This window comes from Peromyscus maniculatus, chromosome 19 (genome assembly GCF_049852395.1).
Source record: "Peromyscus maniculatus bairdii isolate BWxNUB_F1_BW_parent chromosome 19, HU_Pman_BW_mat_3.1, whole genome shotgun sequence".
In the NCBI taxonomy this organism is placed as follows: Eukaryota; Metazoa; Chordata; class Mammalia; order Rodentia; family Cricetidae; genus Peromyscus; species Peromyscus maniculatus.
The window spans coordinates 26,647,068-26,673,135 of NC_134870.1; the positions used below are offsets into that span (position 1 = coordinate 26,647,068).

At 38.6% G+C, this 26,068-nt stretch overlaps 2 protein-coding genes across 7 annotated transcripts in view; one reads left to right on the forward strand and one right to left on the reverse strand.

Annotated features, from left to right (window-relative positions):
* The window catches only part of Hbegf (heparin binding EGF like growth factor), a 104,297-nt gene that overhangs the window by 73,863 nt on the left and 4,366 nt on the right, over positions 1–26,068 (reverse strand). The window lies entirely within an intron of this gene.
* The window catches only part of Ankhd1 (ankyrin repeat and KH domain containing 1), a 110,248-nt gene that overhangs the window by 10,335 nt on the left and 73,845 nt on the right, over positions 1–26,068 (forward strand). For all 6 annotated transcript variants that reach the window (XR_013046048.1, XR_013046047.1, XM_042264489.2 and 3 more), the window contains exons 2-7: positions 5,321–5,471; positions 9,283–9,439; positions 13,371–13,518; positions 15,348–15,495; positions 23,272–23,505; positions 25,502–25,596. Coding sequence is in view for 4 of the 6 variants with exons in the window: in XM_042264489.2 (XP_042120423.1) it covers positions 5,321–5,471; positions 9,283–9,439; positions 13,371–13,518; positions 15,348–15,495; positions 23,272–23,505; positions 25,502–25,596 (933 nt within the window). In the remaining 2 variants the exon portion in view is untranslated. The remainder of the gene's footprint in view (positions 1–5,320; positions 5,472–9,282; positions 9,440–13,370; positions 13,519–15,347; positions 15,496–23,271; positions 23,506–25,501; positions 25,597–26,068) is intronic.

A 26,068-nucleotide genomic window follows, 5' to 3' on the forward strand; every position in this document is an offset into this window, starting at 1 on the left:
TACCAGATTCAATTTATAACTCTTGTTATGCATTAATTGCATGATCTCTATAAAGATAGTGTTTGAGTCTTTACTTGAGGCTATGGATAGACCTTAAGAGGTGGATCTGTGGGCTGGAGAGATGGCTTGGCAGTTAAGAGCACTGACTGCTCTTCCAGACATCCTGAGTCTAATTCCCAGCAACCACATGGTGGCTCACAGCCATCTATAGTGGGATCTGATGCCCTCTTCTGGTGTGTAGGCATACATGCAGATAAAAAAGAGGTGGACTTACAAACATAATTAAAATAAAAGCATTCCTACTCAGTTATCATGGTTTGTTGTCTTGTGTCTTGTGCTCATGTTTTAGTAGAAGTCCAACTACTTTATCTTATAAACTCTTTGTGTGTGTGTGTGTGTGTGTGTGTGTGTGTGTGTGTGTAGATGTAGGCAGGAGTATGCCATGGCATGTGTGTATGGAGGTCAGAGGAAAACTTTTTTTTTTTCTTGAGACAGGGTTTCTCTGTGTAGTTTTGGTGCCTATCCTGGAACTCGCTCTGTAGACCAGGATGGCCTCCGACTCACAGAGATCTGCCTGGCTCTGCCTCCCAAGTGCTGGATTAAAGGCATGCACTACCACCCGGCCAGAGGAAAACTTTTGGGAGTGAGTTCTCACTTTCTACCTTGTCATGACAGGGTTTCTTGTTTCTGCTACTGCACCGTGTCCTGCAGCCTAGCTGTCCCATGGGCTTCTGGGTAATTCTTCTGTCTCTGCCTTCTATCCCATGTCTGGCTTTTCACTTGGGTTCAGGGAGTTGAACCCCGATTGACAGACTTTCCTGGCCAAGTGCAGTTAGTACTTTTGTCTGCTGAGCCACTCCCTGGCCTAATGTGCTGTATACTATACCAGCATATTCTACTTCTAGGCTTTTGCCATTTTCAGGTCCCTCTGATAAGAACATTCTCCTTTAAGATATCCAGTGTAGCTTCCCTCTTCCCTATCTCTTAAGTAATTTTAATCTGAGTGGTGGTATTGCTGGATATCCATGGCCTGTTAGTGTGTTTGGTATAGCATTGACTTGACTACTTTTTAACACTGAGCTACATACATCAGCAGCCTGATACCCCCACTTATTTAAGCTATTTAATTTTTTTCTGTGTAGCCCTTGGCTGGCTTGGTGCTCCCTGTGTCTCCCAGGCTATTCTCACACTCTCATACCTTAACCTTCCTCCATGCTGGGATTACAGCTGTGTGCTACTGTTCCCAGATTCTTTTAAGAGACCTTCCAACTATCTCTTGTTTGTTTTCTGTAAATATCTCAACCTCTCCAGTTCTAAAACTGAAACGATCATTTCCTTCTTCCATCTACCTCATCCCTTCTTCCTCTATATGTGTGTGTGTGTGTGTGTGTGTGTGTGTGTGTGTGTGTGTGTGTGTGTGTGTGTGGTGCTGGACATTAAATCCATGGCTTTGGGCATCATCCTAGGCAAATACTTTAGCACTGAACTAAATACTCAGCCTCATCATTGTAAGTAGCATTGCCCTAAAACCTAGTAACTTACTGCCCTAACTCAAGCCAGAGACCTCATAGCTCACACTGCTGCTACTTCTCACCATAGACATCTAACTCATTCCTTTTTCTGTATTCTCACTTCCGCTATAAATGAAACTGTCTTTCACCTATACTATAGCTGTCTGTCTGCCTCTAATCTTGTGTCTCTAGATCTTTACCCTGCCATCAGAGTAAATTCTCTTTTAGCAAAATGTTATTTATTTCAGCTGGCTTGGTGGCTTACACTTGTGGTCCTGCAACTGTGGAGGCTGAGGTAATAGGATTGCTGCTAGCCTGGGCTGTTGAATAGTCCCAAAAAAAGAAAGAAAAAGATTTTTCACAGCATACAAGATTATTTAGGATTTTGCTTTTGTTATCTTTCCAGATTGACCTTCATTTGCTTTTTATATTTAAGCCATACCAAATTGCTGTAGTTCTGAACATCAAGCTATTTTATATTCTGGAATATATGCTTTCGCTGCTTTGGCTTCCAGAATCATAGTAATATCTATGATATGTTGAGCGCTCATTGTCCACTGCACTAAATGCTTCCTTATATATTCTAAAAATAAACCTCGTAGGTGCCATAGAAGGAAAATTATATGGTTCTTAATTTGCATATGAGGAACATGATATATAACACTATATATATGTATATGTATATGTATATGTATATAACGCAGAGTTATATTCAGTTAATGATAGTGCTAGGCCTTTTCCTTTCTCTCTTTTTCTCTCTTTCTTTCTTTCTTTCTTTCTTTCTTTCTTTCTTTCTTTCTTTCTTTCTTTCTTTCTTTCTTTCTTTCTTTCTCTCTCTCTCTCTTTCTTTCTTCTTTTTCTTTTTTCCTTCCTTCCTTCCTTCCCTCCCTCCCTCCCTCCCTCCCTCCCTCCCTCCCTCCCTCCCTCCCTCCCTCCCTCCCTCCCTCCCTTCCTTTCTTCCTTCCATTTTTGAGGCAGGATTTCTGTACCACAGCCCAGGCTATCCTTAAACTTGACATCTCCTTCCTTAGCTTCTGAATAAGATATAGATGTGTATTCCCACATCCAGCAAGAGTCAGGATTTGACCTGATTCAGACCTTTGGTTTTTCTTTTTCTTTTTTTTAGGATTTATTTATTTATTATGTAGACAATGTTCTGCCTGAATATGTGCATGCAGGCCAGAAGAGGGCACTGGATCTCATTACAGATGGTTGTGGATCACCATGTGGTTATTGGGAATTGAACTCAGGCAGGACCTCTGGAAGAATAGCAGGTGCTCTTAACTGCTGAACCATCGCTCCAACCCGACCTTTGGGTTTTAAAATCTGTTTATATACTTATTTTTTTCAGGGGTGGGGGGTTGGGACAAGGGTCTCTCTACATAGCTCCATCTGTCCTAGAACTCAATATGTAAACCAGGCTGGTCTTGAACTCAAGAGATCCGCCTTCCTCTGCCTGTGGGTTGCATGTGCCACCATGCCCAGCTATGGACTTGATATTAACTGTAGGCTGAAGAGTGATAAACTTATTTATTTTGAGATGGGTTCTTGCTGTGTTGTCCAGGCTAGTCTTCAACTTGTAGCCTCATATATCATTCATTCTACATCAGCATCCCAAGTAGCTGAAACTATGAGTGATGAGTTTTTTTTTTTTTAAGTTTATATTGTTCTCTCTCTCTCTGTGTGTGTGTGTGTGTGTGTGTGTGTGTGTGTGTGTGTGTGTGTGTGTAGGTCAGAAGACAAAGTGTGGGAGTTGTTTTTTCTCTTGCTGCCAGAGTTTTAGGGTTTGAACTCTTCAGGGTTACTAGATTTGTATGGCAAGCATCTTTACCCACTGAGTCAGCTTGATCTCCCCACTCCACCCCCCCCCCCCTTTTTGAAACAGAGTAATCCATGTTTGGCCTCAAATTTACTGTGTAGCCAAGGCTATTCTTGAACTCCTGCTTTTACCTTCCAGGTGCTGAGATAACAGGTGTGCCACCACACCTTGCTTGTAAAGGCTTTGTAAAGACTACCAAAAATGAAATTTGTGGTTGCTAATATTCAACTGTCAACTCAATGCCATTTTTTTACTCATATTTAAGAGCTTAGGTGATGTCACTTGTCTTTGCCTGGTTTGACCACATGGCTAGTGTATGTATATAATCAAAATAATGCATATGTTTTATGTTAGAAGTCTTTTTTGTTTGTTTGTTTTTCAAGACAGGGTTTCTCTGTTTAACAGCTCTGGCTGTCTTGGAACTCACTTTGTAGACCAGGCTGGCCTTGAACTCAAAGAGATTTCACCTGACTTTGCCTTCCAAGTGCTGGGATTAAAGTCATGTGCCACCATCACCCAGCCCAAAAAAAAAAAAAATCTATTTCTTAGAAATATAGGCTAAGAATAAGATAAAGTAAACTAGATACTGGTTGGTTGTTGAAAAAAGTTTTTTAAAAATCATTTTACCATTATTAGTCTTAAACCATATTAGTATAATTGAAAGTTTCACATTTTTATACCTTTATGAGATGGGAAACAGAACAGTAGATAGAAAAAAAGAGACGTAAATATGAATATTAATTGTGGGCTAGAAAGCCGGCTCAGTGGCTAAGGCTGTTATGCTGTTCTTGCAGAGGACCTGAGCTAGATGCCCAGCTGTCCATGTTAGGCAGCTCAAATCACCTATGGTTCTAGTTTTAAGGGTCTGGTTGCTTCTTTGTTTGTCTTTGTTTTCTGAGGGTACCTGTGCTCATGTTAACATAACCCACAGGAATATACATATACATATAATTAAAAATAAATCTTAATAAATTCCAAGGAAGCTGTGTAACTTAATTTTTAAAAATTCAATTAGAATTAACTTGATTTAAAATTGGAGGGTTTCATGTATATTTTTTAATTTGATTATTGTTTATACTGTTTATTAATTTCAGCAAAATATACATCAAATGCCTGCTAGGTATGATGTATTCTTAGGTGTGCACCATCACACCCAACAGTGGGTTAAATCTGACTCTTATTTTTTTAGAGTCAGAATAAATTATTTAGAAAAGAGGACAATTGTCTTATAATGGCTTAGCAATGCTGTTATCTGTTTTTCAGTATTGGAGATTGAGCCTCGAGTTTTGCACGTTAGGCAAGTGTTCTAATGTAAGATATATACCCAGTCTCCTAAACATTTGTTTATCAGTGTTTGTATATGTGTGTGCATATATGGGTGCCAGTGTAGAGGTCTGAGGACAACTTGCAGAATTCAGTTCTCTCCTACAATGTCGTTCCCATGATCAAGCTCAGATCATTAGGGTTGGCTGCAAGTACTTTTACTCTCAGCCATCCACCCCCACCCAACACCCCCGCCCAACATTTCTGTTTACTTAGGACAAGGGTCTTACTAAGTTGCCTAGGTAAGCCTTGTACTTTGATCTTCTTGCCTCAGCTTCTTGAGCAGCTAGGATTTCAGGTTTGCACTAGGAGGCCTAGCTGTATGTGTTTGTGTGTAATTGTTATTTTGCTATCTAGATCTGTGTACAACTTCCCAAGAGGTTATACACATATACTTCATAAAAATCACATGTGTATATAGATTTTTATGCTCTCTGCTAGGAACATAAAGATACAGCGCTCTCCAAGAAACTTATTGGTGTGTCTGGGTTATACCTGCTATCATGCTTAAAGATTAACAGAGAATGCTCCCTCAAAGTTCTGTCCTCAGGGCTCATGTTTATATAATTATCTAGTTATATTTGAATTCCAAATAATACTGACTTATCGTTATTATAGTCATATTGGCATCAGCTTCATCATTATTTCATCTTTAATTCATAAACAGGTTGAATCATTTATTTTGGACCAAGAAGATTTGGATAACCCAGTCCTTAAAACATCAGAGATATTCTTATCAAGTACAGCAGAAGGAGCAGATTTACGCACAGTGGATCCAGAGACCCAAGCGAGACTGGAAGCATTACTAGAAGCAGCGGGTACTCTACTGATTTTCTCTTTAAAAGTAGATCTCATCAGGAGTGGTGGCCCACGCCTTTAATCCTAGCACTTGGGAGGCAGAAGCAGGAGGATCTTCTTAGGACCATGGTCTACATGCATAGATCCTATCTCACAACAATGACAACAGAAAAGTGTAGATCTCTCTAAGATGTCATACAAGGTTACCTCAGGAATATTTGACATACCAAATTTACAATCTGTTTATTTTCTAAAAAGTTCTCACTTTGTATTTTAAAAATTCTTGGTTGAATGCAATGAATAATTTTTTACTATTTTTTTAAGTTAATAAAGATATTTAGTTATCAAGGACAACATCAGATGGAAGTTAAGTGTAGTGGGTTTTTGTTTTGTTTTTTGAGACAGGGTTTCTCTGTATAACAGTCCTGGCTGTCCTGGAACTCTGCCAGTCTGTAGACCAGGCTGGCAGAACTCACAGAGATCCACCTGCCTCTGCCTCCGGAATGCTGGGATTAAAGGCGTGCACCACCACTGCCCAGCCTGTTAAGTGTAGTTTATAAAATTTTTACTGTATTGAAACTGATTCTGGGAACTCTAATATTGTTTATTCGTTTTAATTGATTACCTTAATTATAAATAGCTATTTTTTATTTTTAAATGAATACAAATTTAAGACTATAATATATCAGGCTATGCCAAACTACTGGTTTTGAAGTACCAGCAAAGAAAATCTGTGATAGGCCTAATGTGATAGCTCATACCAATAATACTAGTCCTCTGTAGGGCTTTTTTTTGCTGGACAGCCTGGGCTACATAGTGATTTCCAAGCCAGCTGGAGCTACAGTATGAAACTTTGTCTCAAAAAAATGATTCAGGGCTGATGAGTTGTCTCAGCAGTCAAGAGCACTGGCTGTTCTTCCAGAGGACCCGAGTTCAATTCCCAGCACCCACATGGGTCTCTCAACCTACATTAAGCTAAAATACCTATGAACACAAAACATGGATCCAAATATATAATAAGCATGCTTTCTCACTGGGTGTTGTACATATATATATAAGGAAAACTGAGGCACATAATCACAGTTACATGTTACAGACTTAAAGAAACAAAGCACACATAATATGCTTTCTCAAATATATACTTATTTTTAATTTACTATTATTTTTTAAATTTTATGATCATTGATTTTCTCCCCCCCCCCCCCATGTATCTGTGTGAGGGTGTCAGAAGCCTTGGAACTGGAATTATAGACAGATGTTATGCATGTGGGTGCTGGGAATTGAACCCAGGTGTTCTGGAAGAGCAGCCACTGAGTTTAACTGCTGAGCCATCTCTCCAGCCCCTACTTACTATTTTATAATGTAGTGTCTGCTCTTTATTTACTATACAAAGTTTCCATTGCACTGTAATTAAAGCCTTTTATCTTCTCTAAAATACAGAACTCTAGAGCAGGGTGTAGTAGCACAAGCCTATAATCCTGTCACCTGGGACACTGAAGCTAGAGAAATGCCTCAAATTCAAGACCAGTTTAGCCTCCATAGCAAGACCTTTTCTCACAAAAACAAAAGAAGGAAGTCTAGCCAGCTGCTGGAGTGCATGCTTACAGTTCTGTCACTTGGGAGGCTGAGGTAGAAAGATTACTACAAACCTGTAGCTACCCTGACCTATAAAGTAAAATTCTTTTTTTTTTTCCTTGACTGCATGTGTTAAGTAGGTGCCTGGGAGGCTAAAGTAAAAGGACCAAGCATCGAAGGCCAGCCTTGACTACATATTGACTCTATCTCAAAAAAATGTTTTTAGAGAAATTAATAGATACATTTAAAATTATTGTTTATTTAAAATTATTAATTTTTTAAAAATTTGTACATATTTATATGTGTGAATACTTGTGCCACTTCATGAGTTTGGAGGTCAAATGATAACTTTTGGGAGGTAGTTTTCTCCTATTACCTTGTCACTGAAGTTAAACTCAAGTCATCGGGCTTGGCAACAGGTACTTTTACTTGATGAACTGTCTCATTTCCTCATATGTTCTATTTTTAAAATAGGACCTAATCCAGGCATGGTGTCACACACCTTTAATCCCAGCTCTCAGGAGGCAGTGGCAGGTGGATCTCTGAGTTTGAGGCCAGCATGCTTTCTTTGTCTACGTATTGAGTTCCAGGGCAGCCAGGACCACATACACCCTGTCCACCTCCCCTCACCACCCCCAAAAAAAATTCAAATAAAGAAATAACCAAGACTACAAAGAGAGACCTTTTCTGTAATAAATAAATAGATAAATAAAATAATAAAAAAATGGTAGCTACACATTAAGTGCCATACTTTTACTTTATATTAGCTGTTAGCTGGCCTTATGTTACACTCCTATAACCGAAGCAGTTGTTGTTGGAGGCGGGTGAATCAGGAGTTCAGGGCCAGCTTTGGCTGTGTATTACATTTGAGGCAACCTAGACAATATAAAAACTAAAGGAATAAAGACTGTTAAAATTCAAAATAAAATTCAAAATAAAAAGTCCTAAAGCACAAAAATTAATTCAGCTTCCTAGTACTACTAACCAGGTGTGTGGTAAGCGCGAATGATCTCAGTACTCAGGAAACTCAAGGCAGGAGGATCAGAAATTCAAGACCAGCCTAGGTTATATAGCAAGCCCATATCTTAAAAATAAGATTGTATATATATTTGAGGTGTTGGATAGATGTCTCCATGGACAAGAGTGCTTGCTGTGCAGTATGAGAGCATTAGTTTGGATCCTACAACCACATAAAAAGTCAGGTGTGGCAGGCTTGTAACTCCAGTGCTGTGGGGGAAGCAGACAGGAGATTCCCTGGGCTTGCTGGCTGTCAGCCTAGCTACTAGTTCACTGAGAGACGGAGTTTAGAAGGACTAAGGTAGAGAGTACTAGAGCAAGCATTGTGATATTCTCCTCCAACCTACACAAAAGCATGTGCATATACTATATACACATACACCATACTCTCATATACATACATGCACATACAACACTGAAAACCAAAACCTCAAACTGTACTGTTAGAGGTTCAGAAAGATCATTAACAGCTTTTTAACATTATCAAAGGAAGGAAAATTTAAATTTCATCTATTGACTAGATAAAAAGATATAAAGGAAATTATGGAAACTATTTATAAATTACATAAATTCATTGGGTGTTACATATTTTGGTTTTTTATTTATGGTATCTGTCAAACTCAATTTAAAATGTTACCCAGAAGATGTTAAGTGCATATTTGACCAAAAGGGGAGAAAATGTTGGATTACTTATTATGATAAATTACAGGTTCTCTCCTTCATTGCTACTGAAAATAGAATGGGCAAGTGTCCTGTACTAGAGCGGTTTTTTTTTGGGGGGGGGGGAGGCAGTTCAAGATAGGGTTTCTCTGTGTAACAGTCCTGGCTGTCCTGGAACTCACTCTGTAGACCAGGCTGGCCTCAAACTCACAGAGATCCTCCTGCCTCTGCCTCCCGAATGCTGGGATTAAAGGCATGCACTACCACTGCCCAACTGGAGATTTTCTGATATGACAGTTCTTCAAGTGAAATATTACTCATTTGGTACAATAAGGATCATATTAAGTCAAATGCAGAATTAAGTATAGGCAAAGTTAATATGTATATTGTGAAGATGGAAATACCGAGACATGGGTGGTTATGGCTTTGACGTTAGTGGTAGAGCTGAAATCATCAGCCCTATTTATTTGCGGTCAGGTTCATATATGGGGTCTATGTCGTTTCTTTGGCATGTGTGCTTAAAATACAATTTCAACACTTTTTTGCTTTTTCTTCCCTTGCACTGCCTCACTGACTAAGGAATTGGCAAATTGTCAACTGCTGATGGTAAAGCTTTTGCAGATCCCGAAGTACTCCGGAGACTGACGTCTTCAGTGAGCTGTGCACTGGATGAAGCTGCTGCTGCACTGACACGGATGAGAGCAGAGAACACACACAGTACAGGACAAGTGGACACGTATGCATTCAGTACTTTGTTAGCATTAAATGTTTTCTTGAAAAACGTGAGCCAAGTGGGTATTCTAAGTTGATATATGAGTATGTACATACTATATGAATATAAAAAGTGATATTTTTATTCATCTATTTTGAGACAGAGTTCCTCTATAGCCCTGGAACTCATTGTAGACCAGGCTAGCTTTGAACTCGGAGACCTGCCTGCCTCTTTTAATTGCTGGGGTTAAAGGCATGTACCACCATGCCTGGCTTCATCTTTTTTTTTTTTAAGTATTTTTATTTTTATGTGTATGAATGTTTGCATGTATGTATGCTTACTACATGTGTGTCTCTCCTTCCCCCACAAAATGCTGCATGGACCAGGAAATGTTTTTTTTTTTTCCCCAGACAGAGTCTCACTATGTAGCTCTAATTAATCTGGATGCTTTACATATCCTGGAATTGAATTTGCTAAGTAGACCAGACTAGACTCAACTCACAGAGATCTACCTATCTTTGCCACTTGAGTGCTGGAATTAAAGATGTCTCATTCTGCTGGGTACTGGTTTTATTTTTGAGACAGGATCCTTACTCTGTAGCCCAGGAGGCTCTTGAATTCTCAGCACTCCTGCCTCAGCTTCCTTAAATGCTGCTGTTAAAAGTGTGAGCCACTCTACCTAGCTTTGCATCCACTGTTAAACATTTTTGTGGGTATTCAGTATTACAGTATTTGAGAAATCCAAACTGAATTAGACCTAGTTTCTACTTCAAAATAAGTTACACATCCTAAAGGTTACAGTAAATCTAACCTGACTACTTGATTAGTCATAAATGAAATGGATTACTTACTCAACAGTCTAGTTGCTGGTTGTTTAAATATGGTTTGTGGAGTATGAGTAACTATCAGAGCTTGTTTGAAGTATACAGTCTTAGGCTATGTCTTGGCATGTGTTTGTGATACTTAGCACTCTGTAGGTAGAGACAGGGGCATTGACAGTTCAAGGCCAACCATGGCTACATAATAAAGTTAAAGTGTGAGCTGTAAAAGAGAGCCTGTTTCAAAATAACTGTATGTTTTAAACTCAGACTATAACCCAGACATACTGGATCAAAATCTGCATTTTGATAGTCAGTATGGGTAGACTCCTAGATTTAAGTTAGGAATGCTGGCATACCTGTAATCTCAGCACCTGTGAGACTGAAATGAGATGATTAATGTGAATTCAAGGCCAGTCTGGGTTACATAGTGATCTTGAGGACTGCCGAGACTATAGTATGAGAGTCTGTCTTAAGGAAAGGAAAAGTCTGTTCATGGATTTATTTATTTATTTGTTATTATTATTATTAGACAGGATTTTACTATGTAGCCTTGTCCGTCCTAGAACTTGCTTGGTAGACCAGACTGACTTTGAACTTACAGAGATCCCCTGCCTTTGCTTCCTGAGTGCTGGGATTAAAGGTATACCTCAACACTGCCAGGGTCAGTTAGTTATTTTATAGCAATTGTTTTTATCAAGGTAAGACTTTGAACCATAGTTTCATGTACAAAAATATCTTTGTGAATCAATATGGTGGTAGCCTTTCAAAGCTTGTCCATTTAATGCCTCCAAAGATAACTTTTTTACAAAGGAAAAAAATAGTATCTTGGCAAAAGATCTGCCTCTTTAAGGAGGCAGAGGCAAGCAGAACTCTGTGAGTTCAAGGCCAGTCTGATCTACATAGTGAGTTCTAGGACAGCTGGAGACATATAATAAGACCCTGTCTCAAAGAATAACAGACCAGTTAATTGGACTCACCATGGGTGGCTTTTATGCAGTCTATTACAGCAGTGTTTGTTAACACAAATAGTAAAGACAAAAATGTGATGTCAATTTTAATTACAAGAACTCTGGATTCATTTGTAGATTATGATTACTGTAAGTTAATGCTTTGAGAGAAGCTTAAGCTTCAACCCATACCAGAAAACAGCAACAGAAAAAAGGTAGTCCCTTTGTGCTACATCAGTTACATTTTAAATTATTTTTAATACTTTAAACTGAAAAACAGTCCCAGCACTTGGGAGGCAGAGGCAGAAAGATCTTTGTGAGTTTGAGGCCAGCCTGGTCTACAGAGCAAGATCCAGGCCAGCCAGGGCTACACAGATAAACCCTGTCTCAAAAAAACCAAAAACAAAAAAAACCCCAAAAAACAAAAGAACTTGAAAAACAAAACTCTAAACAAACTGGCTAACACCCTAATTTTATGTATAATGACAGTATTATTTAAAAAATATTTTATTTGATGTGTGAGAATACATGCTGCATGTGTATATTTGCATCACGTGTATGCCTGGTGCTTGTGGAGTCAGAAGAGTGTCAGGTGCTTGTGAACTGAACCCAGGTCTTCTGCATGAGCAGCAAGTTCTCTTAACTACTGAGCCGTCTCTTTAGTCTCATAATGATTATTTTATACTACTTTTGTATAAGAAGAATTCTACTATCAGATTTGTACCAGAAGAATTCTTTTTCTTGCTGATGTTTTGGGATTTGAAATTAATGGCTGTGGCCCAGAAAGATAAGTGGTAAAAGGTCTTACTGCCAAGCCTAATAATCTGGGTTTGATTCTTGGGACCCACAAGTTAGAGGGAGAAAATAAACTCATGAATTGTCCTTTGACTTCCACACACTCATGATGTGGCAGAGGTAGAAGTACACATGTACACACATACACACAAATAAATGTTAAAAAAAAAAAAAAGCTAATAATTCACCCTAAGAGCCTACTGTTTTCTCTGCTGAGGAACCCACTGCAGAGCTAGTGCTGATGTTTTCACTGCTGCTGTTATATGAGTCGATGTCTAAATGTGATTTTGGATAAAATATTTCTTTCAAATTAAGCTTATATAAAACTTTCAATATCTTAAATTGCTAAAATGACACAGTAGTGCATGCCTTTCATCCCAGCACTTGGGAAATTGAGGCAGGTGGATCTCTGAGTTTGAGGCTAGCCTGGTTTACATAGTGAGTTCCAGGACAGCCAGGGCTATGGAGAAAGACCCTGTCTTTTAAAAAATATTGCTCAAATATTCTTCTAGGACTTCCAGTATTGTTGTATTTAAAAAACAACATTGTTTCATAAACTCAAGATTACAAAGTCTGAGGGCCAGTAAGGTTTGAAACTCAAAAGATTGTCAGGCTTGGTAGCACTTGCCTTTCCCCATTCAACCATCTTGCTGGCCCTCAGTCTCTGTGTGCCTGTCAAAATCTGTACTGGAGCTAGGTTTGGTCGAATTTGAGTGTAATCTCAGCATTACATAGTAGAGTTTGGGAACCTTTTGGATTACATTAGACCCATATTAATAAACAGACACAAGAGTACTTCTATATTCTAAAACCCAATAGTGATTCTATTAGTTGCCTTTGAATTTGTAAGCTTTGAGGATTGCTATTTTGTGAAGTCAACTTCAGATATAAAAAGTTTACCAGAAAGATTTTGAAAGATAAAAACAGCAGTTATTGAGGGATGATGGTTGGGAAACCAGTGTAGGAAGATAAGAGAATCAACAGAAATAAAGTATGTATGAAAGTCTGGTAATGAACTGTATTATATATACTATTAAAAAATAAATAAAAAAATAGGGCAGAAGAGATGGCTCAGCAGTTAGGAGCACTTGCTGCTCTTACAGAGGACCTGGGTTTGGTTCTTAGAACTCACATGGTACCTAACAATTGTCTATAACTCATAAAAAATACATCTATAATAATAATAAAAAAATAGTGTATTTTCAAATTCATATTTTTGCCTAGTTGAAGTTTGTATATAATTACAGTTACAAATAGAATACTTGGCACAAAATGCTCATGCCAATTTATCTTTGCATTTTTCTATATGTGTCTGACTATTTGATGTAATTTTGTATCATAGGATCATGAGTCTTTTTGCACCAGTTAATTTTGTGTAATGTTTGATTTTAGTCGCAGTCTGGCAGAAGCTTGTTCAGATGGAGATGTGAATGCTGTTCGCAAATTGTTAGATGAAGGCAGAAGTGTAAATGAACATACAGAAGAAGGAGAAAGCCTGCTGTGTTTGGCTTGTTCAGCAGGATATTATGAACTGGCACAAGTAAGCAGAAATAATCTTTATTCATTTTAGTAGTGCTGGGGATCATCAAATCCAGGGCCTTCTGCAGGTGAAGTAAATGCTTTACCCCCTGAGCTGCATCCCCAACCCCCAAATAATTGTTAGTGTTTAAAATTATAGTTATTTTTATGACTTGTAAAAGAAACTATAATTAGAGGCCAGAGACCCTTCCTTCCCTTTCTCTTTTAGAAATATATACAATTCTTTTTCTTTTTGCATATATGTAGCTAGGCATGGTTTATTTTTTTTAATCATTTATTCAAAGCTAATCCTATTGAATAAGAATCACTTAATAATCATATTTTAAGCTCTTCTGTTTTTGGCGTTTTTGTGTACAATGTTGTATGTGTATGTTTGAATATGTGTGGGCATGCATATATAGGCCAGAAGTTGATGTTAGGTGTGTCTTCCTTGACCACTGTCCACTTTGTTCACTGAGATAGGGTCTTTTACCCTGGTGGACCTAGAGTGCACTGGTTTGCTCCTCTAGCTAGCCAGCTTGCCCTGTATCTGCCTCTCAAGTTCTGGGAACTCCAGCCCTCAGGTTTTCATAGTGAACACTATCTATCTACTGAGCCATGTCCTCTGTTCTAAACTTTAAAAAATAGTATATAAGCTCAGCAGTGGTGGCATACACTTTTAATCTCAGCACTTGGGAGGCAAGGGAAGGTGGATCTCTGATCCTGGTCTACAGAGTGAGTTAGAGGACAGCCAGGGTACACAGAGAAACTGTCTTGAAAAAGAAAAGAAATAGTGTGTAACTGGGGCTTGAGAGATGGCTTTGTGGTAAGAGCACTGGCTGCTCTTCAAGAGGACCCAGCACCCACATGGTAGCTTACAATTATCTATAACTCCAATTCCAGAGGATCTGATGCCTTAGGGCCTCTGTAGGCACTATGTATGGATGTGGTACACAGACACACGGGCAGGCAAAACACCCATACACACAAAATTTTTAAAAAGAAAATAAAATAGATAACTGGTCAGGTGAGATGACTTAGCAGGTAAGGTCATCTACTACTAAGCCCAAGACCTGACTTTGAGTTTGATTACTGGGGCCCACATAGTGAAAAGAGAGAGATCCAATTCTTACAAGTTGTCCTCTGACTTCCACCTGTGTGTTGTGATCCTTGTGTGCCTGTTCACACAGAGAATTAGTACAATGTAATTAAAACAAAACAACACATAGCTAAGGTGGTGGTGCCCACTGTAATTCTAGCACTTAGAAGACTGGGGCAAGCAGGTAACAAGTTTGAGGTCAGGCTGAGCTACATAGTGCGTGCCTGTCTCAAAAAACAATAAAAAACAATAATATAACCATAAAAGAAAGTAGAAGTTTATTTCTGCTCCATTCAGAATGCCCCTGTTCTAATGTTTTTTCCTTCTACATAGAGCGATATTGGGAAGTAAACCATTTTTATTGTTCCCTTGCTGGACAATCTCAAACACAGCACAGATTCTTTTACAACTGCAGACATATAGGATGGCTAATGGAATCTTCATTAAAGACCACATGTACTAGCTAGGAGTGGGGGTGCATGCCTACAACCCTAGTGTTTGGGTTGTGGGGATAGCAGGACCTGGGATTCAAGGTTGTCCATGGCTGCCTCGTTAGATACATAAGATCCTCTCTCAAGTGGTACTGGAAAAATATATGATCTGACCTGTCATTCTAACCAGTAAAAATTGTATTTTCCTAAAAGGTGATTATTTTTATCCCTATCTCAAAAGGTTATCTTCTCGGATTGAATATTTTGTCTGTAAGTACTATTAATAGTAAACAATAATAACTTCTTTGTGTGTTTTTAAAGGTACTACTAGCTATGCATGCTAATGTTGAAGATCGAGGGAATAAAGGAGATATAACTCCTTTGATGGCAGCTTCCAGTGGAGGTTATTTAGATATTGTGAAATTATTACTTCTCCATGATGCAGATGTCAACTCCCAGTCAGCAACGGGTATGTAGAAATTGATATGAAGGAAAAACTGACATAATTTTTTTATTATATTACAAATTGACTGCCAGGCAGTGATGGCACACACCTTTAATCCTAGCACTCAAGAGGCAGAGGCAGGCGGATCTCTTTGAGTTTTAGGCTGGCCTGGTCTACAGAGAAAGTTCCAGGACAGCCAAGGGTACATAGAGAAACCCTGTCTCAAAAATTTAAAAAAAAAAAAAAAAAAAAAAAAAAAAAGACATAATTTATTATAACATGATAATAAAAATTTGATTACTAGAGCGTTATGCGATGGCACAGTGGGTAAGACACTTGCTGCCAGGCTTAATAACTGAGTTCCATTTCCAGGATGCACATGGCAGAAGGAGGGAACCAACTCTTGAAAGTTACCTCTTCTTTCACACTTAGGCCATGGCATACACATACCCCACCTCATGCACACACAAAACAAATAAATGTAATTTCAAAAAATTAGATTATCAGGAAAAAATGAATGGAAACCTTCTGAAAATAATTTTGACTTTGAGATCTTAAAAAGTCTTTGTTGTAGTTGTTGAGTTTTGGTCTCAACATGTAGACCAGGATGGCCCTTGCACTCAAAATCCTCTTTTTTCAGCCTCTGGAGTGTTTGAATTATAGCATGCACCAACATGCCTGGCTTTTTTTGAAAAGTCTTTAAGCCAGTATGCAGCCTTACTGAAGTCCTTGTACTCAGGAGGCTGAAGTAGGGGACTTCTTGAGTTTAAGGATAGTCTGGGGTTGATAGCAAGGTCCTATTTCCAACAACAACAAATCTAACATAAACTTGAACCAGGCATAATGGCACTTGTGTATAACCTTAGCATTTAGGAACCTGAGGCAGGACGATTGCTGTGTGTTTGAAACACATGTTGGGTATATAGGGTCTTCCAGGACAGTTCTAGTCTGCATAATAAAACCATCTCAAAACCAAACAGTGTAGGTTCTGTTTGGTCAAGATAAACAGTTTTCTGCTACAAATAGTTTCTTTTCTTTTGTCCCAATGAAATGTAATGTATAAGAAAAAGCTGTATGTCCTGTAGTTCTTTATCTCATTCAAGTGTAGCTCCTCTGACTTTGTTTATGGTGTCAGATTTTTCATTTATGGTATGCTGAATAAATTTATTAGTAAGAAAATACCTACCCCCAATTTACTTCTCCCTCTTCTTTTTTTAAACGCATAAAGAAAGTTTTAATAATATATATCAAAAGTATGATTTAAGTTTAGATCTGGGGCCAGGAATGTAGCTAAGTTGGTATAGTACTTGCCAAATGTGCATGAAACCCTGAGTTTGGGCTGGAGAGATGGCTTAGCCGTTAAAGGCTAGGCTCACAACCAAAAATATGAGTTCGGTTCCCAGCACCCACGGCTGTCTCTCCAGCCACACCCCCCCCCCCCAAAAAAAAAAAGAAACCCTGAGTTCAATTCCCAGAATCACATAAGCCAGATGTCTTAGTTACTTTTCTGTTGCTGTGACAAAACACCCTAATCAAAGCAACTTCTAAAAGAAAGCATTTAACTGGGTTTATAGTTTGAAGGCATTAGAGTCCGTGATGGTGGAGCACAGACATGGCACAAGAATAGCGGAGAGCTCACACCTTTTTTTGTTTGTTTTTTGAGTCAGAGTTTCTCTGTGTAACAGTCCTGGCTGTCTTGGAACTCACTCTGTAGACCAGGCTGGCCTCAAACTCAAGAGACCTGCCGCCTCAGCTTCCCTAGTGTTGGGGTTAAAGGTGTGTGCCACTACTGCCCATGCACGCATTGGGAATGGCAGAAATCTTTTGAAACCATAAAGTCAGTCCCCAGTGATACACCCACTCCAAGACTACACCTCCTGATCCTTCCCAACCAGTTCTACCAACTGAGGACCACATATCCAATCATATGAGCCTATGGGGGCCATTCTCATTCAAACCACTGTATTTCACTCTATAACTCCAAATAGGCTTGTGGCCATATCATAATGCAAAATACATTTAGTCCAACATCAAAAGTCCTTATAGTCTTATAGTCACAGTCTCAATACTGTTTTAAAGTTTAAGTCTTTTCTAAAACTCAAGGCTAGTGGATCTTAACCTGTGGGTCATGACCCCTTGGGGGTCAGACAACCCTTTCACAGGAGTGGCCTAAGACCATTGGAAAACACAGATACTTACATTACGATTCATAACAGTAACACAATTACAGTTATGAAGTAACAATGAAAATAATTTTATGGCTGAAGGGTCACCAAAACATGAAGAACTGTATTAAAGGGCCACAGCATTAGGAAGGTTGAGAACCACTGCTCAAGGCAACCTCTTAATTGTAACCCTTCTTAAAATCAGAAAACAAGCCAGGCGGTGGTGGCACACGCCTGTAATCCCAGCACTCGGGAGGCAGAGCCAGGTGGATCTCTGTGAGTTCGAGGCCAGCTTGGTCTACAGAGCTAGTCCAGGACAGGCTCCAAAGCTACAGAGAAACCCTCTCTCGAAAAACCAAAAAAAAAAAATAATCAGAAAACAGATTATATACTTCCAATATACAATGGCACAGATATATACATTACCATTACAAAAGGGAGAGATGGGACACAGAGAGGAAATACTAGACCAAGATGGAAACCAGCAGGGCAAACTCCAAATCCTGTAGCTCCATGTATAGTATCAAAGGACTTAGATGGTTCTTCCCTTCCAGCTTTGCAACCTGCAATACACTTCTTTTTCCGAGGCTAGTTCCAACCCCTGTATGCAGCTCTCCCTGGCAGACATCCCATAGCTCTGGCACCTGTAATATTTTGGGATCTCTGATGCAATCCAGCTGTCACCTTGACAGCTTTATGAAGTGGTCTCTCAGAGCCTCTATGCAGGGCCATCCCTGCTACACATCTGGCTTCAGTGGCTCTTCTTAACCATGGGACCATGGGGGAAGATTTCTTTACTCCTGTATCCTTTGTACTGCCCGCCCCCCCCAGCTGAGGACTGAACCTAGGGTCTTGCTACCACTGAGCTAAATCCCCAACCCTTCCTTGTACTTTTTTTTCTTTTAAGATTTATTTATTTATTTATTATGTACACAGAAGAGGTCGCCAGGTCTTATTACAGTAGGTTGTGAGCCACCATGTGGGTGCTGGGAATTGAACTCAAGACCTCTTGAAGAGCAGTCAGTGAGCCATCTCTCCAGCCCCCTCCTTCGCACTTCTAAAGCACATGGACAACATTGCTAAGTTCATCTGCCTGCTTGGACTGGATCCTGGTGCCCTTAAATCATATTTATAGCAGCTTTCATTTGTTGTTGCTTTCTAGGAACAGAAAATTCCTTAAGCCTTTTTATAAGTTGGAAGCTTAGCTGAGTGGAGTCTTCCCTTTATTTCTATGTGGATCAGGCCTCACCTTAATCTCCTTACCTATTTCAGCACAAACCTTAAATTTTAAACTGTATAATTTCTATTTATTTTAGTCCCATTTGCTCATTTTTATAGTAACCCTACATAAGAGTGATTATTAGGCTGTCTTCAAAATCTCCGACAAAGAAATTTCCTGTTATTGTCGATTTATCCTCAGGAAAATTCTTAGGACAAGAAAGCTGCCACATTCTTTGCCAAAATATCACAAGATTATCTAGAGCCCAGCTGGTAACATTGTTTCTCTCCCAAACCTCTTGAGCTAGGTCTCCTTAGCACTACTGTCTTCCAAGCTCCTACTAGAATGGTCCATTAAGCTCTGCTTACAACATTCAACTGCTTTTCTAGTCTAAGGTCCCAAACTCTTTTACATTCCTCCCCAAAACCACATGGTCACATCTGTCACATCAATAGCCCACTCTCTGGTACCAACTTCTGTATTAGTTAGGGTTTTTATTGCTGTGATAAAACACTATGACCAAGGCAGTTTATAAAAGAAATTGTTTAATTGAGCTGACAGCTTCAGAGGGTTAGAGTCCATGATGACAGCAAGGACATGGCGACAGCAATGTCTGAGAGCTCACATCTTGATCCCCAAGTAGGAGGCAGAAAAAAGACTGGAAATGATACCTCAGTGACAGATGTCCTCCCACAAGGCCACACTTTCTAATACTTCCCAAATAGTTCCACCAACTGGGGCCCATGTATTTAAACATGACCCTATGGGAGCCATTCCTCTTTAAACCAGGTTTATGTCTATAATCCCAGAACTTCCAAGCCTGAAGCCAGAGAAGAATTCCTGTGAGTTCTAGACCAGCATGGACTACAGAGTGAGAAACTATCATTTTAAAAAAAGGGCAGTGGGTGGGCTGGAGAGGTGGCTCAGAGGTTAAGAGCAGTGACTGTTCTTCCAGAGGTCCTGAGTTCAATTCCCAGCAACCACATGGTGGCTCACAACCATCTGTAATGAGATCTGGCGCCCTCTTCTGGCCCGTAGACATATATGCAGACGGAACATTGTATACATAATAAATAAATAAATCTTTGAAAAAAAGGATCGTGCGGTAGTGGCACCCATTCAGCCATTAGCCAGGCAGTGGTGGCACACTTTAATCCCAGCACTCAGGAGACAGAGGCAGGCAGATCTCTGTGAGTTTGAGGCCAGCCTGGTCTACAAATCGAGTTCCAGGACAGCTAGGACTGTTACACACAGAAACCCTGACTCAAAGAATCAAAAAAAAAAAAAAAAAATTTTTTTTTTTTTTATTGCTTTTGAAGGTGTTAAGCTGAGAGGAGTGTATACCCATCTTGTTGGGTTATGTTGTGAATGTGAGTGTAAGATATTTGTCTCAGGTCTGGAGAGATGGTATGCCATTTAAGATCAAATACTGCTGTTACAGAGGACCCAAGATTATTTCCCAACTCCATGTCAGGTTGCTCTCAACCATCTGTAACTGTAGCTCCAGGAGGATCTAACACCTCTTCCTCTGCCAGCACCTGCATGCATGTGTTCATATCCACATTCATACACACACACACACACACACACACACACACACACACACACACGCACACACACACACACACACATATATATATATATATATATATATATAATAAAAAATTAATTTTTTAAGGGAAGCTATATGTCTGGGGGAAAATGTATCCAAAGCAATGAATTGTCTTTTGACTGGATCTGCTAAAAACATTAAAAAAAAAATGGATAGAAATAAAATGTTCAATATTCAAAGTTATACAGTATTTAAAAAAAGTACTTTTAAATAATTTAGAATTTTATTTTTATTTTGTTTATTTGGGGTAGGGACTTTGAGATGGGGTCTCACTGTGTAGCCTTGACTGGCCTGAAGATCACAATTTAGACTAAGCTGGTTTTGAACTCAGATCTCCCTGCCTCTGCCTCCTGAGTGCTGGTATGTAGAAAGAAGCCTGGCTATGTATCAGGCAGTAGATATGTGCCAATAGAATCTTTTTTTTTTTTTTTTTTCTCGAGACAGGGTTTCTCTGTGTAGCTTTGCGCCTTTCCTGGAGCTCACTTGATAGCCCAGGCTGGCCTCGAATTCACAGAGATCCGCCTGGCTCTGCCTCCCGAGTGCTGGGATTAAAGGCGTGCGCCACCAACGCCCAGCTAGAATCTTAATTATACTCTATAAAAATGGCTAATGAAACTACCTCACCCCTGCCCTCCCATTTCCACTCATGATTTTAACTCATTTAATTGGAAAAATAGAAAATTTCAAAAAGAAGTTGATTTATCTTCCCATAAGTAAATTTCTAATTAAGCTATTTTTTTAATTAATTGATTGATTTACTTATTTTACATGCTCTTGTATGCACACATGGAGGCCAGAAGAAGCCATCCTCTGTCACTGCCTACTTCTTTGAGGCAAGGTCTCTTCCTGTCCTGGGACTCTTTGTTTTCTTGACTAGGCTAACAGCCCATAACCTGCTCTACCTCTCTCAGAGCTAGTGTCCAAGGCAGATGCAGGATGTCTGGCTTATGTGGGAGTGGTGATCTAAACTCCAATTTCATGTTTTTGTATTTTGAGACAAGGTTTCTCTGTGTAGTCCTGGAATTCACTCTGTAGACCAGGCTGGCTTCCAACTCAGAGATCTCTTGCCTGTGCCTCTAGAGTGCTGGGATTAAAGGCGTGCGCCACCACCGCCTGGCCAATTTCATGGTTTTAACCAGTGAGCCATCTCTTCAGCCCCGAATTTATTCATTTTGTTCAGTAGACTGTACCTCCTACTGTATGCCAGAATTATTTAGAGTGATTACTAAAAATATAGTTTCCAGGCTGATAAGATGGCTTAACTGGTAAAAGCACTTGCTATTCAAGCCTGATGACCCAAGTTGATCCCTGAGACCCACATAAAGATGGAGGGAGAAGACCAGCTCCTGAAATTTGACTTATGATTTCTACATGCATGCACACCAACATACATGTATGCCCTTACTCACACAATACTTATAACTAAATATAATTTTTTTCTCCCCTCACCCCCCCTTTTTTTTAATGGCGTTGGTCTTTTGCCTGCATGTATGTCTATGTGAGGGTGTTGGATCCCCTGGAACTGGAGTTACAGACAGTTGTAAGCTGCCATGTGGGTGCTAGGAATTGAACCCAGGTCCTCTGGAAGAACAGCCAACGCTCTTAACCACTGAGCCATCTCTCCAGCCCCCCCAATAAATATAATTTGTAGGAAAAGTTCCCAGGAGTTTCCTTCTTTACTCCAAAGCAGGAGTTTCCTTCTTTACTCCAGTTGGGGAGACAGCTGAAAAGGAGTTTCCTTCTTTACTCCAGTTGGGGAGACAGCTGAAAACCATAGCACTGTACTTGGACTTTATCTGGGGAGGTGTCCAGCATTCTTGTTACCTGGTTTAGCTGCTTTTTGCTTGGTATCAGATATCCTTACTTTTACAGGTACCTGCTCATCATCTGAGGATCAGCACAAATAGCTATTCCCTTTTTTGGAAAACAAAATAAAACCCAGACTAGGTGGTTCAAACCTGTGTAGTTTGGGCTTAGACAAGGAGGTTGCAAAGCTGGGCCATCTCAAAAACAAAACAAACAAATCAGCTTTATTAAGATGACTCATATTGTGGAATTCATGTTTTGAGTGTGCAGTTCTAGAGTTATGCAATCTAATTTTAGATTAATTTTGTCACTATTGAAAGATCTCTGCAGGACCAGGATTCCATTCTCAGTGCCTACATTTGAGCTCACAACTACCTGTAATTGCAGCATTGGAGAATCTGATGCCTTCTTCTGACCTCCTTGAGTACTAAGGACACATGTGGTACACGTACATACATGTACATATATACAGGCAAAACACTCATAAATACATAAATCTAAAAAGATAATAAATAAAGGATCTCTACCCATTTGCATTTTGCTCAGTTTTAAGCACCATTATTCTTTTTTCTGTGTTTAGATTTGCCTTTTCTATACCTTTTATATTGTCTAGACACTTAAAATATATAGCATTTTGTATTATGCTTTGAAGAAATTCTGTCAGAAAATAAAGATAATGCTTTAAATTGATGACAGTAAAAAAGAACTGAGTTGGGGATGATTTTTTAATATTTGTAATTCCAGCTACTCATGAAGTTGAGGCAAGTAAATTGTGAGTTCCAGACTAGTGTGGGTAACTTGTAGAAAGACTACAGGGTGAGGGTGGGAGGAGAACATGTTTGTCTAGCATGTGTGAGACCCTGGGTTAACAAACACAAACAAAACATATAACTTGGGATAGTAGTTGTGGTTTATGTCAAGGAATTGGAGAGAGATAACGAGAACAGTAGCATGACATCTATTGTTTCATAATTTTATACTTTTTTGTTCTTTATTAGGGAATACTGCACTAACTTACGCCTGTGCTGGAGGGTTTATTGACATTGTAAAAGTGCTACTTAATGAGGGTGCAAATATAGAAGACCATAATGAAAATGGACACACGCCCCTAATGGAAGCAGCCAGTGCAGGTCATGTGGAAGTTGCCAGAGTTCTTCTAGATCATGGTGCAGGCATCAACACTCATTCTAATGAATTCAAAGAAAGTGCTCTAACACTTGCCTGCTACAAAGGTACTTTTTAATGTCAGAATGTTTATAATTGTTTTCATAACAACTTCAAATTTCGAGTATCGAGTATTGGGTTAACTTGTATATTCCTTCTTTATCTGAGTATTTGAATTAACTTTATATATATTTTTTCTTATGGTGTAAACTTATAAGACATATTAGAAAGCCCATTTTAACCTGTATTTTCTGTACTATCACAATATATATATTATTATTTTAATTCATTTAACTATGATGTCAACCAAACAACTTATAGGTTTAAGGATTTCCCTTTGTTCTATTTGATTTTTCCATTAAGAATTATACACAAATCTATTGATATACAGTTGATGTAGAAAACCTGAAAAATGTGGTTGTAGCACAAAGAAAAATTTAAATGGTCTGTAATATTACCATCTAAAGGGGGAAAAGCATGTAAACAATATTTTAGCATATGTCTAGTGTGTTTTTAAATAAGTTTTAAAAAATATACATACTTTTGAAATAAAATAATTTAACAGTTTTAGAGTCTGTTTATTTTATTTAGTAGTTATCCTGAATATGTACTCATCAATAAATGTTCTTATAACGTATTTTTTAATGATCACATAGTATTTCAGTTAGATTTTCTAGACTGGTATAACTGCATATACCACAAAACACAATATGATTTGTACAGAAGAGAAACCTAAGAGTAAACTATCTTGTGCTACTATTATAATTCAATCTTGTCAGTAAGATCTAAGAGTGTTATTTTTCTGTTGTACATCCTAGTATATGGTTTCTGTCCTTAATGTTATCTGTAGTCCAAAGACAGAGTCCAGCAGTACATACTTTAAGATGAAGAGGGTAAGAGCAAAGTAGCAACTGCCTTCCAATTTAGTAAGTTCCTTCAAGAAGTCTCTAGAAGCTTCACTTTGAAACTCTCACTGCGTTCCATTGGTTCCTCTCTGCTACCAGGAAGGCTGGAAAGTAGTTTTAAAAGTTAGGCATATTGCCCCCTAGGTAAAATTCAAGTCCTGTCTCTCGAGAATAATAATAAGAATGAATATTGAGGGAACTCAAAATCTCTGCCAAATACATGAAATTGGGTACACCCATCATTTCAGTGGATACACCATAGTTTCCTATTGTTGGACACGAATTTTTCCCCAGTTTTTTACTATTATTTAAAAACACTGTGATAACATCCTTGTGCAGACATTTTTGCCTAATCTCTGATTATTTCCTTAGGATAAATTCTGGAAGTGGAATTGCTGGGTCAAAGGGTATGGACGTTTTTAAGGCTTTGATACATACTTCCAAATTGCCTTCTAGAAAGGTTGGACCAGTTTACTAGGTGTCTCAGATCCCACTAGGTTGTCTGAGAATCCCTTTACCCACCTTTCACCCCCTCCAGTATTGGGCATTATCATTCTCTTTATTCTTTGCCATTTTGGTAGCTAAAATAATGGTGTCTCATTTAATATCTCTTCTATCAGCTTAATATCCATTTATGTACCTTTTGAATTACCATTTTATATCCTTCACCTGTTTTACACTGAATGTTGGTATTTTTCTCATTGACTATTAAGTTTTTTTTTTTTAATTAAATGTATTAAGAGGATTGGAATTACATTTAAATGGAGTTGGTTTTGTGTGTATTTGCTCGTCATCACAGTGAGGTTATGGTGATTTTAAAGCTGTTTTTTTCTAGAAAATATGTTCTAATAAACTTTACCTGGCTTTCTGTTTGATTCCTGTGTTTTCATAGTTTGTATAGATTAAATTGGAGAACAAGTATGATTTACTTAACTAGAAATATGTGCCTTAGAAAGTCAGTCTTTAAAATTTAGAGAGTATAACCTTACTGAGAGTGCACCTACTTAATTGTTTTCAGTTGACTTTGTAAAACTGTCATTGATTTTATTAAATTCAAATTAAAACCTCATAGATTATATATAGACATTTGAAAATAAAACTCTTCAATTTAATACTCATGCATTAGATTGATAGTCAATTCTTTAACCTTATTTTTAAGGCCATTTGGATATGGTTCGATTTCTGCTTGAAGCTGGTGCAGATCAAGAGCATAAAACCGATGAGATGCACACTGCCTTAATGGAGGCTTGCATGGTAATTTAATTGTAATTACTTGAAATTTTGTAGGGGAAAAATTCATGCATTTGTCTGAGAATTATTGTTATTGTTGTTTCATGTGTGTGTGTGTGTGTGTGTGTGTGTGTGTGTGTGTGTGTGTGTGTATGTGTGTGTGTATGCAGGTACATATGCAGGTGCAGACAGCTTTGGGTGTTACTTCTCTTATACTTCATCCACCTTACTTGTTGAGGCAGGGTTTTTCACTGGCCTGGAACATTCCAAGTAAAATAGGCTGGCTGACTTTGAGCTTTCGTGATCTGAGTATCTCCACGTCACTATTGTGCACACCTGGTTTTATTCTTTTTCTTTTTTTAAACTATGGGTTCTGGTGACCAAACTTATGTTCTCTTGCTTAACATGGCAACCACTTCAACTGAGTCCAGTCTCTACGAATTGTTAGTTAATTTTTGGCTTGTATTTTTAACTGAATTCTAAGTAAAAAACAAAA